The 13,883-nt window shown below is 41.0% G+C and overlaps 1 protein-coding gene across 1 annotated transcript; it reads left to right on the forward strand.

Moving 5' to 3' along the window:
- Positions 1 to 526: 526 nt before the first annotated feature.
- LOC140866668 (uncharacterized) lies at positions 527 to 1,828 on the forward strand. Its single transcript, XM_073271705.1, has one exon. It carries the CDS (start codon positions 527 to 529, stop codon positions 1,826 to 1,828), a length of 1,302 nt encoding a protein of 433 aa, XP_073127806.1.
- Positions 1,829 to 13,883: the final 12,055 nt, after the last annotated feature.

A 13,883-nucleotide genomic window follows, 5' to 3' on the forward strand; every position in this document is an offset into this window, starting at 1 on the left:
ATGTATATGTTATGTATTAGTATTAAATTGATTTAAATCATTTTAAACCCTTGTTATGTTAGCATGTTGGGCCTCTAGGCTCACTACACTGGTATGGTGCAGGTGAGTACGTAGAGGAGGATGTAGCTCCTACCGGCGGCGAGGACATATGAGCGGACATGCAGTGACCCCGTGACCGTGATAGATGTCTGAGTCGTTATGCATGTTTTGAATATTTTTAGTATGTTACATTTTTAAGTAATTTTCAGTGGTTGGGTTTTGGAATGTTATTTTAAATATTTTTAGTGCATGCAGTTTTTAATTATTTTCTCATGACAGTATTTTAATTAAATGTAGACTCAGATATTTATTTTATTAAAGAATTCATTTTTATTTAAGTTATTTATTTATTTATTTATTTTTAAATCTTTTTATTCTGTGCATATATGTATGGGCATATATGTACATATTTTATTTAGTAAGTAAAAAAAAAAAAAAAATTTCCGCATATTTATTTATTAATTATAGAGTTAGGGTCGTTTCATATATGGTCACGCAAAGGGGAATAGAAGCTAATCCTGAAACAGTTCAAGCTATCATTTCTATGAGCTCCCCTAAGAATATACATGAAGTACAGAGATTAACGGGAAGAATTACAGCACTGGCTCGATTTATAAGCAGATCGGCAGATAAAAGCCTCCCTTTCTTTAAAGCATTAAGGAAAACGAAGAATTTTGAATGGAATGAAGAAAGTGAGAAAGCATTCCAAGACTTGAAGGCTTACTTAAAACAATTACCCGTATTGAATAAACCTACCCAAGGGGAAGAATTGTTCTTATATTTGGCAGTTACACCCCGAGCAGTCAGTTCAGTCCTTGTCAAAAAGGACGGAATGAATCATCAGCCCGTATATTTCGTCAGTCACGCCCTGAGGGGACCCGAGCTCAATTACCTGACTCAGGAAAAGCTTGCTCTAGCTTTGATCATCACAGCAAGAAAATTAAGGCCTTATTTTCTCTCACATCCTATTACTGTACTCACCAATAGTGCTTTGGGAAAGATCGCAGCTAACCCGGATGTATCGGGTAGACTGGTCAGATGGATCACAGAATTGAGTGAGTACGATATCAAATATGAAGCTCGAACAGCTATAAAAGCCCAAGCCCTAGCTGATTTCTTGGCAGAAACAATTCAGCTAGAACAAGAAGAACTATGGAAGATCTTTGTAGATGGGTCGTCATGCAAGTCCGGGAGCGGAGCAGGAATTGTAATAATCTCACCTTGGGGTGAAGAGACTAAAATTTCAATCAGACTAGACTTCAGAGCCTCCAATAATGAAGCAGAATACGAGGCCTTGTTACTCGGTCTTAAGGCAGCGCGGAATTTGGGGGTTTCCCGAGCTATCCTATATTCTGATTCCCAATTAGCTTTTCAACAGGGCAATGGAAAGTTTGAAGTCAAGGATGATAAAATGAGGAAATATGCCAATGCATTGGACAAGGCCAAAGAAGGATTCACAGATCTGAAATTAGAGCTAATTTCCCGAACAGAGAACATCAAGGCTGACCACTTGGCCCGTTTAGCCAGCGCCTTGAGTGACCGACCAGATCCCATTGTCACGGGTCGAGAGCTCGTGTCCCAGCTGGAAACTTTGGATGACATGCTAGCCCAAGTACCAGAAGGGGATTGGAGGTATGATATACACAAATATCTAACTACAAAAGAACTGCCAAGTGATAATAAAAAAGCAAGGGAAAAAGAGAAGGGCCCTCCGCTTTGTCATGATCAATCAAATTCTGTTCAAGCGATCCTTCTCTCAACCTTTGTTAAAATGCTTGGGCCCGGATGAGGCCAATTATGTGTTGCGAGAAATTCATGAGGGATCTTGTGGCAGTCACCTGGGCAGTCTTGCCCTAGCTCGAAAAGCACTTCTGGCAGGATTCTTCTGGCCTACCATGCGAAAAGACTCATCAGCCCTGGTTAATTCATGTTATAATTGTCAGAGACATGCTAACTTACAGTGCAGACCGGCAGAATACATGAAGGCAGTAGTAGCTGCCTGTCCTTTTGATCAGTGGGGAATGGATATTGTAGGACCATTCCCTGTTAGCACGGGGCAAAGAAAGTTTTTATTGGTCGCGGTCGACTATTTCTCTAAATGGGTGGAAGCCGAGCCCCTAGCTAAAATTACAGAAAATGAAGTGCTCAATTTTCTGTGGAAAAATATAGTATGCCGTTTCGGAATCCCTCGCAGGTTGGCCTCGGACAATGGGAGGCAGTTTTGTGGTTCCAAAGTTCGAGCGTGGTGTCAAGAGATTAAGATTGAACAAGTTTTCACCTCTGTTGCATACCCTCAAGGGAATGGACAGGTTGAAGTTACCAACAGGACGATTGTCCAAGCTCTCAAAACACGGCTAGATGCAGCTAAGGGTAAATGGGCAGACGAACTCCCTTCTGTATTATGGTCCTATCGAACTACAACTCGATCTGGTACAGGTGAAACTCCTTTCAGTATGGTGTATGGGACGGAAGCAGTTCTCCCGGCAGAAATTGGACAAGAGAGTGCGAGGATAATGGCGTATGGGGCAAACAATCAAGCATTATGAGCAATGGATTTGGACTTACTCGAAGAACACAGGTCCCGAGCAGCACTTAGGCTCGCAGCCTATCGTAAACGAATGACCCAGGCTTACAACAAAAGAGTATACCCTAAAGTTTTTCAGGAGGGAGATCTGGTTATGCGCAAGATACAACATCCAGGGGAAAGAGGAAAGCTGGAGGCCAAGTATGAAGGCCCATTCAAAGTAATAGGAAAAGCTGGAATTGCGGCATATTATCTGGAAGATGCCCAAGGCAAGAAAGGTAAAAGGCCCTGGAATGCTCAGCACTTGAAAAAATACTATCCCTAAGCAAGCCAGCCCGGGTTTCACCACAGTATCTATAACTCATCAAGCTGGTCCTTAACCAGTGGGTTTTTTTTTTTTTTTACGTTATGAAAGTCAGTCCTGTTTTTATTTATCTCAGGGTCAGTTTTGTTTTGTGTCAATTTTGTTTTTTTAAAAAAAAAACAATCGCGCAGTAGGAGCCAATTTTTCTTATATAACGCATTAGTACTTTTAGACATTCTTTACAAAGCCCTCAAAGTCCACTTCAGTGGCACGCAAGGACCACATCAGTGGAACTAAAAGCCCAGGCAGGTCTGGCACTCAAAGTCCACTTCAGTGGCACGCAAGGACCACATCAGTGGAACTAAAAGCCCAGGCAGGTCTGGCACTCAAAGTCCACTTCAGTGGCACGCAAGGACCACATCAATGGAACTAAAAGCCCAGGCAGGTCTGGAACTCAAAGTTCACTTCAGTGGCACGCAAGGACCACATCAGTGGAACTAAAAGCCCAGGCAGGTCTGGCACTCAAAGTCCACTTCAGTGGCACGCAAGGACCACATCAGTGGAACTAAAAGCCCAGGCAGGTCTGGCACTCAAAGTCCACTTCAGTGGCACGCAAGGACCACATCAGTGGAACTAAAAGCCCAGGCAGGTCTGGCACTCAAAGTCCACTTCAGTGGCACGCAAGGACCACATCAGTGGAACTAAAAGCCCAGGCAGGTCTGGCACTCAAAGTCCACTTCAGTGGCACGCAAGGACCACATCAGTGGAACTAAAAGCCCAGGCAGGTCTGGCACTCAAAGTCCACTTCAGTGGCACTCAAGGACCACATCAGTGGAACTAAAAGCCCAGGCAGGTCTGGCACTCAAAGTCCACTTCAGTGGCACGCAAGGACCACATCAGTGGAACTAAAAGCCCAGGCAGGTCTGGCACTCAAAGTCCACTTCAGTGGCACGCAAGGACCACATCAGTGGAACTAAAAGCCCAGGCAGGTCTGGCACTCAAAGTCCACTTCAGTGGCACGCAAGGACCACAGAAGTGGAACTAAAAGCAGGGGCAGTTCGGGCACTCAAATTCCACCTCAGTGGCCCACCAATGGAATTCAAAACCCAGACAGGTCTGGTGCTTAAAATTAGTAATTAGCAATACTAACGCCCCCATTTTACTGGGTAATTGAAAATCCTAGTATGATTCAAGCTCGAGGGTCACAGTAGAGTTTAAAGAGCTTAGAAAAGGTACTAATTTGAATCCAACTAGTCCAGGCACCCTTGAAGGTTGGAATTCAATTCTCACTCATCCAGTCCGGGTACATATAGCTCGGGTTTTAGGGATACACTGGATTAATTATGACTTGATTCAGCCAGTCCGAGTGCATATAGGATAAGTCCTTAAAATTTTTAAGGGTGTAGTTTTGTCATCCAGCCAGTCCGGGTATATTTAGTACGGGCTTTCAGTAATTTACACGGTAAAGTTTGACTCAACTGGAATTCAACCAGTCCGGGTATATATGTAGGTCGGGCCCTTAAAGGATTTATACTTGATAAATTCTGTGGTTGGATTTGCATGCACATTTATAACAGTAAAATCATGTTGGAAAAGGAAAATTCTTAAATAAACCTGAACTGGGCAAAAACATTCATATGTGAAAGAGTAAACAATGTATCAGCCCTACCTGGGCAACAACCGAAGTCAATGACCTCGCAGGGTCTACCATTTAGATCATGTTTTTAAACAATATTTATACAAATAATCAAAGGGCGGGGGCGTCCTGTGACTTTGAGCTCTGATCGGGATCTTCCGGCTTCTCTTGCTCGGCCTCCTCCGAGTCTTCATCGGGCATGTCATCAAGAGCCTTGGTACAATCTAGGAAAAGGGCGGGGTGCTTGGTTTCTGAGTACCCATTAGCCCTGAACTGGGCTAAGCACCCCTTGAAACCCTCATCAAAGAAAGTAGCTGCCTTCTCAGCTACGGCGTTAGCAAAATCAGCGGAATTCAAGAATTCTCTTTTCCCGACCTCCTTCGCAGCCTCAAGTTCCCGAGTCAGGGCCCGTACTTGGTTCTTTAGTTCAATCTTGTCCACTTCCAGCTCGGCAGTCTTTTTATGAGCAGCCTCCAGAGCATCCCGTATGGATTCAATCTCCACCCTCATCTCGGTCACCTTTTCATCATGATCAGCCTTCATTTCCCGGGTTTTTCGTGTGAGCTCAGAAATCCGAGCAACGAAGGCCTCCTGGTTCAGGTTGTGTTCCTCCCGGTCTTTGAAAGCTCGGCTGGTGATCTCCCCTCCCCAAGCTAGAGCCTGTGAAAACATGAAGGTTAAAACCCAGCTCGGTACATGAGAGCTCCGTATACAAGGTAAGATCAAAAAATGCAATATACCTGCAGGGATGCAAGAGCGAAGTTCTGTTCAGCCTCCAAGGTAGGCACTCCTTGAAGGATTTTTAAATCAGAACGAGAAATCAGGTTCTGCATTATGCCTAGGCACCCTTGGGGGTCGGGCTTCGAGAAAAATGACATCTTTGGGACCCCGGGCTGATCTGGCATTCCCTGAGGTTCAGCGTCAGGTAGGGACCCAAACTCTATTATGGGTTCTTTGCCACGGGCTCGGGACGAGGAAAAAATGGACGGCTGCTCAAGCTCGGGAAGATTGGCCCTGGGCTTTTCCTTGGTTTTGGAAGCTTTCTTTTTTTACTGTTCAGGGGGAGGAGGTTCGGGATGAGTTCTGGCCTCACTGTCCTCTGTTTTCTTCCTCTTCAAGTTCTTCAGTGCAGCTCTGAAGTTGGCAGGCATAGCGGCAGATTTGATCCTGTCGTCTAAAAATAAAAAATGTATACATATATAAAAATACGGTAAATCAAAGGCATAAGGGGAATCAATCTAAGATAAGGATAGCACGGGTATAGGGGTACTACCTACATCCCCTTGGATCTCTACTCCCTTCCCACTGAAGCCATAATGACAGAGCAGATCCTCCTCAATCAGGCTCTCAATATCAAAAGTTTGCGCAGACATGGTATTGATAAAATTGGTAAAGTTGTGAGTAGGTAAAGCTGTCAGTTCAGGACTGGTAAAGTTCATAGCCCAGTTAGACCGGCATTCCCATGGCTGGTTGGGGTTGACAAAAAAGTATCTGTTTGTCCAGCCTTTGTGGGAGCTAGGCTTACCCTTCAGAAAGGGGTATTCGGGTCGCATGGAAATATAGAAGCGGCCCGGGGCGGTTTTCTTAATTTGCAAGAAGAAAATGAAATTTCCTATGTCTAAGGGAATTCGGAAGAAACAGAATAGTACACCTAATGATAGAATTGAACTAAAAGAGTTCGGGGATAATTGACTCGGGCACACACAAAAGTATTGACATAAGTAGGAAATGCAGTTCGGGACTGGAAATCTTAAACCCATCTTGATTTGATCTAGGCTGAAGCTCAAGAAATTAGGAGGGGGTCTGTGAGCCCGGTCTTTACGGCCCGGGATTATAAGATCATAGGTATCGGGCATTCCCGATTTCTCCCTAATGAGGGGACCTAGGTCTGGACTTAGATGGGAGGCCAGGACTTCATACCATTGTTTCCCTTTGGCAGATAATCGGGCTTCATCCGACCTGAGTTTGTGCAATCGCTTTAATTTTTCTATACGAGTCTCCGACAGATCCAGCTCTGAGCTTGGATTATTGGAATCGGAGGGCTCGGGGTTGTTAGAAGGAGAATTGGATGCTTCAAAAAAGGCTACTATTTCCCGAACAGAAGTCTCGTCTGGGGAGGACATATTAATCAACCTAGTATAAGGACGGTAGGACTTAAAGGTGAAAGAGTTGTAGCTCGGGAGTGACACAAACAAGACAGAAGCAGTAGTCCGGGTCGGGCGAGCTCTTGAAATTTTTGCAGCGTAACAGTACAAGAGTGAAAGGTGAAAAAATAAATTTTTACCGCCTAGTATATATATAGAGGTGGTGAATCGATCTGGACCGTTGATTTTTAACATGATCTACGGCTCGGGACGGGACAAGCCATGTTTTTTTGGCTTCGGGAAAAGAACCGTCAGAGGACATCTGAGCCGTTCACTAAAAACACATTACGCGGATCCTGATCTAAACGTTCAAAAGAAACACATTGCATGAATTAAATTCTGAACTGGTCGAATGACACATGCATAGATCGGGGTTCGGATTAAATTCTTAGTCTAACTTCATTCTTATTTTAGACCAGTTCGGGAGGTACTATTGTTACCCCGAGAAAATATTTCAACCCGAACCCGTTTATAATGGGTCTGCTAGATATGACCAGGACTGGTATTTATGGGCCGACCAGGGCTGGGCCTAGTATGTCGTACGCATCTTTTTTATAATTCGAGTGAAACTCTGATACATGTGAGGTAAGTATGGATCTTCTCAAATATTCACAAGATAGAGATAAACTTAAGAAGGGTCCAATGGATGAAGAGTCCTAGTCCAGGATATGTTATAATTCTACTAGGTAACTTATTCTATTTTCTCCTATAAATACATGTATTGTTATGGTTTTATTTATTATTCATTACTTACTCTTCATTATTCATCACACATTCACTCTCACTTTTACATTCACGCACTCATATCTCTCAGTTTTCGCATTAATCATACCCTCTGCCTTCAAGACACTGACTTAGGCATCGGAGGGGTCACGCCAAAAACACCTTCGGCGTCCCTTTGACCTAGCTGTTGCTTGTGCAGTTCCGCCACACCCGACCCGACCTACTTTCTAAAGGATTTGGAGGATCCATTCTACCAGACCGAACCCGAGGTAAAATTCCGACATCATCAGCTTCTAAATCTGCATAAATAAATTAAGAAAATATCCTCAACCAATGACAAACTGGTCTTAGAGCCTCAGTATTAGTCATTGGGTTAATTAGGCTTCGTCGGCTAAAAATAAATAAATAAATAAATACTTACAACTTCTTATAAATTTTTCTTAATTTTACTAATCAATAAATTTTGTGCTTCAGTTTTTTTTTACTCGTTTTCTACGTTAAATAAGTTTCAACGCTATCTTTAATGAACGTCGAATTTGCAACAGATCTTCTCTTTTTACTTTTTAGGTAGTATTTTGGAGACCTTTCTAAGAAATACTTTTCAGTTTTCTTTAATAATTGTTTTCTAAAAGCTCTTCAAATATTATCTATATCTATATATATATAAAAGCAGAGTTGTTGCCAAAATTAGAAAGTTCCCGCCAAAATGTTTGGTTAAAAAAGGAAATACAAGCTGTAATAATTTTTTTTAAATTAAAAATAATTGATTTAATATTAAAAGATATATGCCAAAATAAGGCTTATACACGTTTCCAAGATAATCTTGCCAATTCAACAATACAATTGTTTCCTTATTATCTTTTCAATGCTAAAAGAAATTTTTTATTTTTTCATGAATTGACATATATATATATATATATATATATATAGGGAGTTGATATTTACACTCCATTTTGTGTTATTTGCACTCCACTTGTGAGTAAATTGGACACATTTTTTACATATGAAGTGGAGTGTAGATAACACAAAATGGAGTGTAAATATCAACTCCCATATATATATATATATATATATATATATATATAAACATAAAAATATACTTAAAAAAAAGAAAAGTATAATTTTTCCGCATAAAATTTCATTCAAAAAATATTAAATGCATAAGTAAAAATAAAGATAATATTAAATTTAAAATTATAGATAAAGATAATATTGAAAAAAAAATGATATTACAAGTGACAAACATTTTTATCTAAAGATTTTAAAATACAGATAACATTACGATTAAATTTAAACAAAATTTAAAATAGTTTTTTCATAATGAAAAAAATTAAATTTTTTATTTAAAATATAGATTAAAACACGGTTGAATTTAAACAAAAATTAAAATAGTATTTGTCATTATCAAACAAAATTTAGTTTTTGGTTAATAAGACGGTTGTTTAGCATATATACATATAAAAAATGATATTATGAATCATAGACTATTGAATTTAAAATTTTTAAATGATAGATAAAAATACAATTAACTTTTAAAAAAATTTAAAATAGTATTTTTCATGATCAAACAAAATTTAATTTTTGTTTTTAATATGATGATTGTTTTGCTTATATGTAGATATACATATGGGCAGCACATATTCAAAAATAAAGATGATATTATGAGTGATATTGTAAAATTTTTAGATTAAATAGTTTATATAAAAATACGATTGTACTTAAAAAAAATTAAATAGTATTTTTCGTAATCAAACAAATTTTATTTTTTATTTTTAATAGGGTGGTTGTTTTGACCATGTATATATATATATACGCAAAAAATATAAAAAAAATTGATATTATGTGGAATAAACAATTTATGAAATTTTTTTATAATCTATCTATACAAAAGCATACAAATCTGTTAAAAATAGAAACTAAAGTCTGCTCAAAATTTCTTTCTAAAGATAGTAGAGACATTATTATTTCATTTTGTTGGGATCGGTTCAGAGGGTAGAGGGGGGGTGAATACACTCTGAAACTTATTTTCTTTCTTTTCAAAATGATCAAGTGAAGTTTAGTTCACTTAATCTGTTTTCTCAACTTCTAAAACGGTTTGAACAACTTAAATAGTGCGGAAATAGTTCAGAGGTTTTAGTGATGCAAAGACAAGTTATAACACGATGTATGAGCAATATATAAGATAAATATGCAGTAAAGACTAAGGCACGATTTATGGAAGTTCGAAGGCTTAATCCTTCTACCTCTCCCCTTCTTCCACTTAGGAAGGAATTCACTAGAAGACTTTGGTTATTACAACGTCTTGCAATACACCCACTTCAGACTTAGGACTTATCCAATGCCTAATCCGAAACTCCTAGATTTACACAGATAAGATTCTCAGTTCTTATCAGACTGGTGGAAGCTTTCAGAGTAGCTTCAAGTCTCTTCAATAATGAATACAGTCCGGTTGAGCTTCTCAAACTGCAGAGCGGTCGAGAGGCTTGAAAACCCTAGGATGATCCTTGAAGATCAGATATGTAAACTATAGGCGAGGGTTTATTTGAGCAGCAAGTGAATGATCTTGTAAGTGTGCTCAAGTATTGCTTCAGTATATCAGATGAGGACTTCTGATAGTATTCAAGTGATTGAGTTGATTGAGATTTTTCGTGTTGCTTGTCTCCTGTTCTCACTTCTTGAGCAATCTTCCCTTTATATAGGTCAATCATCAACGTCTTTATTTTGAACATTCTGATGCTGCATTGAATGCACATTTAATGCTTCATAAATGCATTGATGATTCTGCATGAAGATCGTACACTTTTTTAAATGCAGACAACTTTCAGGGTCCAAAACTGGTATAAACGGTCGAATGCTTTATCTGTAGCCATTCTGCGTTTTTGCCATTTTAGTGCAACCTGTTGTCTTGATGCAAGAGTCAACAGATCTTCTATACGCCGGTTTATCTCTGCTTTTGATAAAAGATCTTGCAATGAACGTCTTGTCTCAAGTATTTGTCTTGAGATATCTTGATAAGCAGTTGGCATTCTACCGGTAGATAGATTTATCCTCTGCTGGTTTGAATAACCAGTCGATAGGCTTGTGACTGCAACCGGTCGAGAGACAAATGCGGTTGACAAGATTCCGGTAGATAATCTTGAAGGGTTTAGACGGTTGCGGTAGGAGTTGTAGTAGATTCCTGAAATACAAAAGATTGGCAGCACATTCTTATACAATGAGTTGTTGTTTGTTATCACCAAAATGTCGGATTCAACAATTTTCCCCTTTTTGGTGATGACAAAACTTAAGTGCTCCAAAAACAATATGAAAGCATTAAAATGAACTTCATTGAGAGAATGAATTTCATTAATTACAATAAGCATTCTTATTACACCTACTGAAGAAAAACAAAATGAGATACAGCTGCGATAAGTAAAGAAGAGACAAGTTGTTCATCTTTTGAACCAATTGGCTCCTCCTGACCTATCGCCTTCTCTTCTTCTTCTGTCGGCTTCTTCCTTTCTTCTGGATTCTTCTTCACGTCATCTTGCCTCTGCTGCTCTTCGTTGCTCTTCTTCCCCCTTTTTGGCATCACCTTGGTTGAGTCGAAGGATGATCTCAGTGAGTTGAGTGCCAAGGCAGGCTTGCATAGTATCAATTTTTGCATCTAGTTGAGCAATTAGAGTAGCTTGCATAGTGTCCATCCGATCATTCAACTGCCTATGAAGGCGGTTTTCGGATCTGACAACTTGTTCGGAGACGGTAGAGAGCGTTTGGATTTGAGAGCGATGATGGGCAATGATCTCTTTGGACAGATGAGCAAGGTCTCTAGACACGGTCTCAAAATGCCGAATCATCGTCGTGCGTGAATTGTCAACCCATGAGGATGTGGTTGTGATGGCTTGTGAAAAAGATCGAACTGTTTGCATGAGCTCATGAAGCCTATTTATCAATGTGTGATCCAGAGATGCTGCCATGGCTTCAATATATGAGTCATCAGTCTGAAGCATTTGACTCTGTGTGTCATTCCTTGGTGAAGCCGGGCCAGACTCAAGATGATGTGATGCTGGTGATCTGGCTGGTGAGCTAGCTGATGGACCTTCCAATAGTGGTACAGTTGGAGATGTAGGGGTCTCGACTGCAGCCAAGATGGTTGGTGGAGTAGCAGGATCAGCACTCGGTTCATCCATTAGGAGATCTTCCACAAACTTTTCAGTAGATGGAGATGGTTGAAGTGCTGGGTCAGCATCAGTCGCTGGCTGTTCTGGAGGTGCAAGTGATACAATAGTGCTTGGTATCTCTGTTGGGGGCACTACTGCTTCACTGCTGCAAGGAGCCTCTGTCACAGAGGTGACAGGAATTTCTGGTTCAATCACTTCTAAAAAATCTTGTGGACGACTGGGAGAGGTGTGAGCGGTCGCTGTTGGAGATGAGTGAGCAGTCACAGCTGCTTCCGATTGAATTACTGCTTGGACTGCGGTTGAGGCGGGGTCGACCGATGAAGATGCTGCCACACTCGATCTTAGAGCGGATGATTGAAACAGGTCAGCAGTGATGAGACCGGTCAGAATCCTATCTGAAAGAGTAATAGCAGAGACGTCTTCTTCACCCTGATCTTGGGTAAGAAAAGTCTTCATCATCACCTGTGCTTCCAGTCCATAAGCCTGTATACAAGCTGCTGAAGCTGTCATCTTTACGTTGTTAAGAGCTTGGAAGTGCTGAAGTAGTTGAGTGATTTGACGTAGACTATTCTATAGTCCAGTCAAAATCACAAAGTCATCGGTGGCGGTAGGACTCTTGGATTTGAAGTTCTTGACACGCTCAGAAATCAACAGAGATATCAGGCTTCCTCGAAGCTTCAAGTCGATGAGATGTCTTCTTCCCAGAGCCTCCACGATGTCTTCAGTGTCAGCAAAAAGAAGCATCTTCTGCTCAATGACGTTCAGAGCTTTCCACTTAGGAAATATTTGAGCAAGCGTCAGGTGAGTACGGGAATGATGCCATCTGTCAAAGCGCTGTAGGTGACGCTTGACAGTGCGGAGAACGTGAGAGATGATCAAGTTGAGCTCTACAGTAGCTGCTGGTTGAGCCTTAGGTGAGTAGATCATCACACCTTTCTCTTTGTCCTTGGGATCAGCGAGAGTGACCTTTGGAGTTGATGAGGCACCTTCCCTGATTATCACACCCTTGGTAGGACGTGGAGCAGTAGTAGCAGTAGTGGTAGTAGTCTCGACCGTTGGCAGAATTGGTGTTGGAACGGTAGGAGCAAGTCCAGAAAGGGACTTTAACTTCTTGTGCTGCCTCTTCTTCTCGCCTGCAGGCATGGATGGCACAGCTGCTTTGGAGACAGAAGGAGATGACTTGCTGAATGCTTGAATCAGTGGAACGTTCTCACGTGATTATTCTTCAGAGTCAGACTCTATGATAAGTTGACGCTTGGCAGATTTCTTGGTATGGGCTGGTTTGGACGCTACCGGGACTGTTGAAAGCGGTTGAGTGACAGCAACAACACTTGCGGTTGAAGGCAGAGTGTCGACCGCAACCTCTTTCTTGTTCAGAAACTTGAAGATTGTAGACTTGTTGAGCCATTTGGTGGGATGCAGAGGCTCAGTCTTGGAGAAGTCTACTCCAAGGACGCTCAAGATGTGGCAAATTTGCAGAGCAAATCCCTCAGATTGCCCTTTTCTCTTGATCATTTCACATAAAGTAGTGAACAATATGTCTGACCAGTTGATGTTGATTTTGGAGGCGATACAAGCCATGTATTGGAATTTCTCCATCGTCACCTTGTCGTACGATCCAGCCTTGGCAAGAAGATTCTTGGCCACGATGTTGGTCAATAGCCTGAATGGAGCTTTAAGAGATGTCTTCTGAGCTGGCAGTTTGATCGGAGCATCAGTGGTTGAGAATTCCTTCAACCAGTATGAGCAGTTACCATCGGGAAGATCCGCGCATTTTGTCAAACCCCTGGAGGGCAGATCAAATGTGCTGGCGAAGAACTTTTGATTGAAGGAGTAGGACTCTGTCCGAATCAAGCATTTGACAGTCTCATGCTCGATTTGAGCGGTTGCAAAGAACTCCTTCAAGACAGGCAGATCGCAGATGGCGCTGCTTCCCAAAAACTTCTTCAGTCCAGAGGCTTCAAGCATGGTGAAGACCTCAGTGATTCCTGCATTGTTTGCCTCAATAACGGAATCAAAGTTGATTGCAAGGCAAGTCTTCTGGATCGACATGATAGCTGTAGATAAGAACTCGAGCAGAGAGTAAGCAAAAGCTTGAGAGTAATACGATAGAACTTTTAATGCAATATGAAAGCTTTAGCAACGGTGAAAGGTTGATATACGAGTGTAAAGAAGTATATATAGGAACCTATGGGCCATATGGTGATGTCATGAAAAGTATTTTTGAAATTCAAAAAGTTTTGAAGAGTATAATCATCGCGCCCAATTAATGTCATTTGGTTCAGAGCACAAAGCTGCTAGTACGGAGCCTGTCAGAGACTAGCTAAAGGCGGATGATATGCCAACATTTATG

This window comes from Henckelia pumila, chromosome 1 (genome assembly GCF_033568475.1).
Source record: "Henckelia pumila isolate YLH828 chromosome 1, ASM3356847v2, whole genome shotgun sequence".
NCBI classification, from domain to species: Eukaryota; Viridiplantae; Streptophyta; class Magnoliopsida; order Lamiales; family Gesneriaceae; genus Henckelia; species Henckelia pumila.

What these genes read in the sequence shown, in the direction of transcription:
- LOC140866668 (XM_073271705.1), top strand. Translation starts at nt 527, where the DNA reads ATGGTCACGCAAAGGGGAATAGAAGCTAATCCTGAAACAGTTCAAGCT.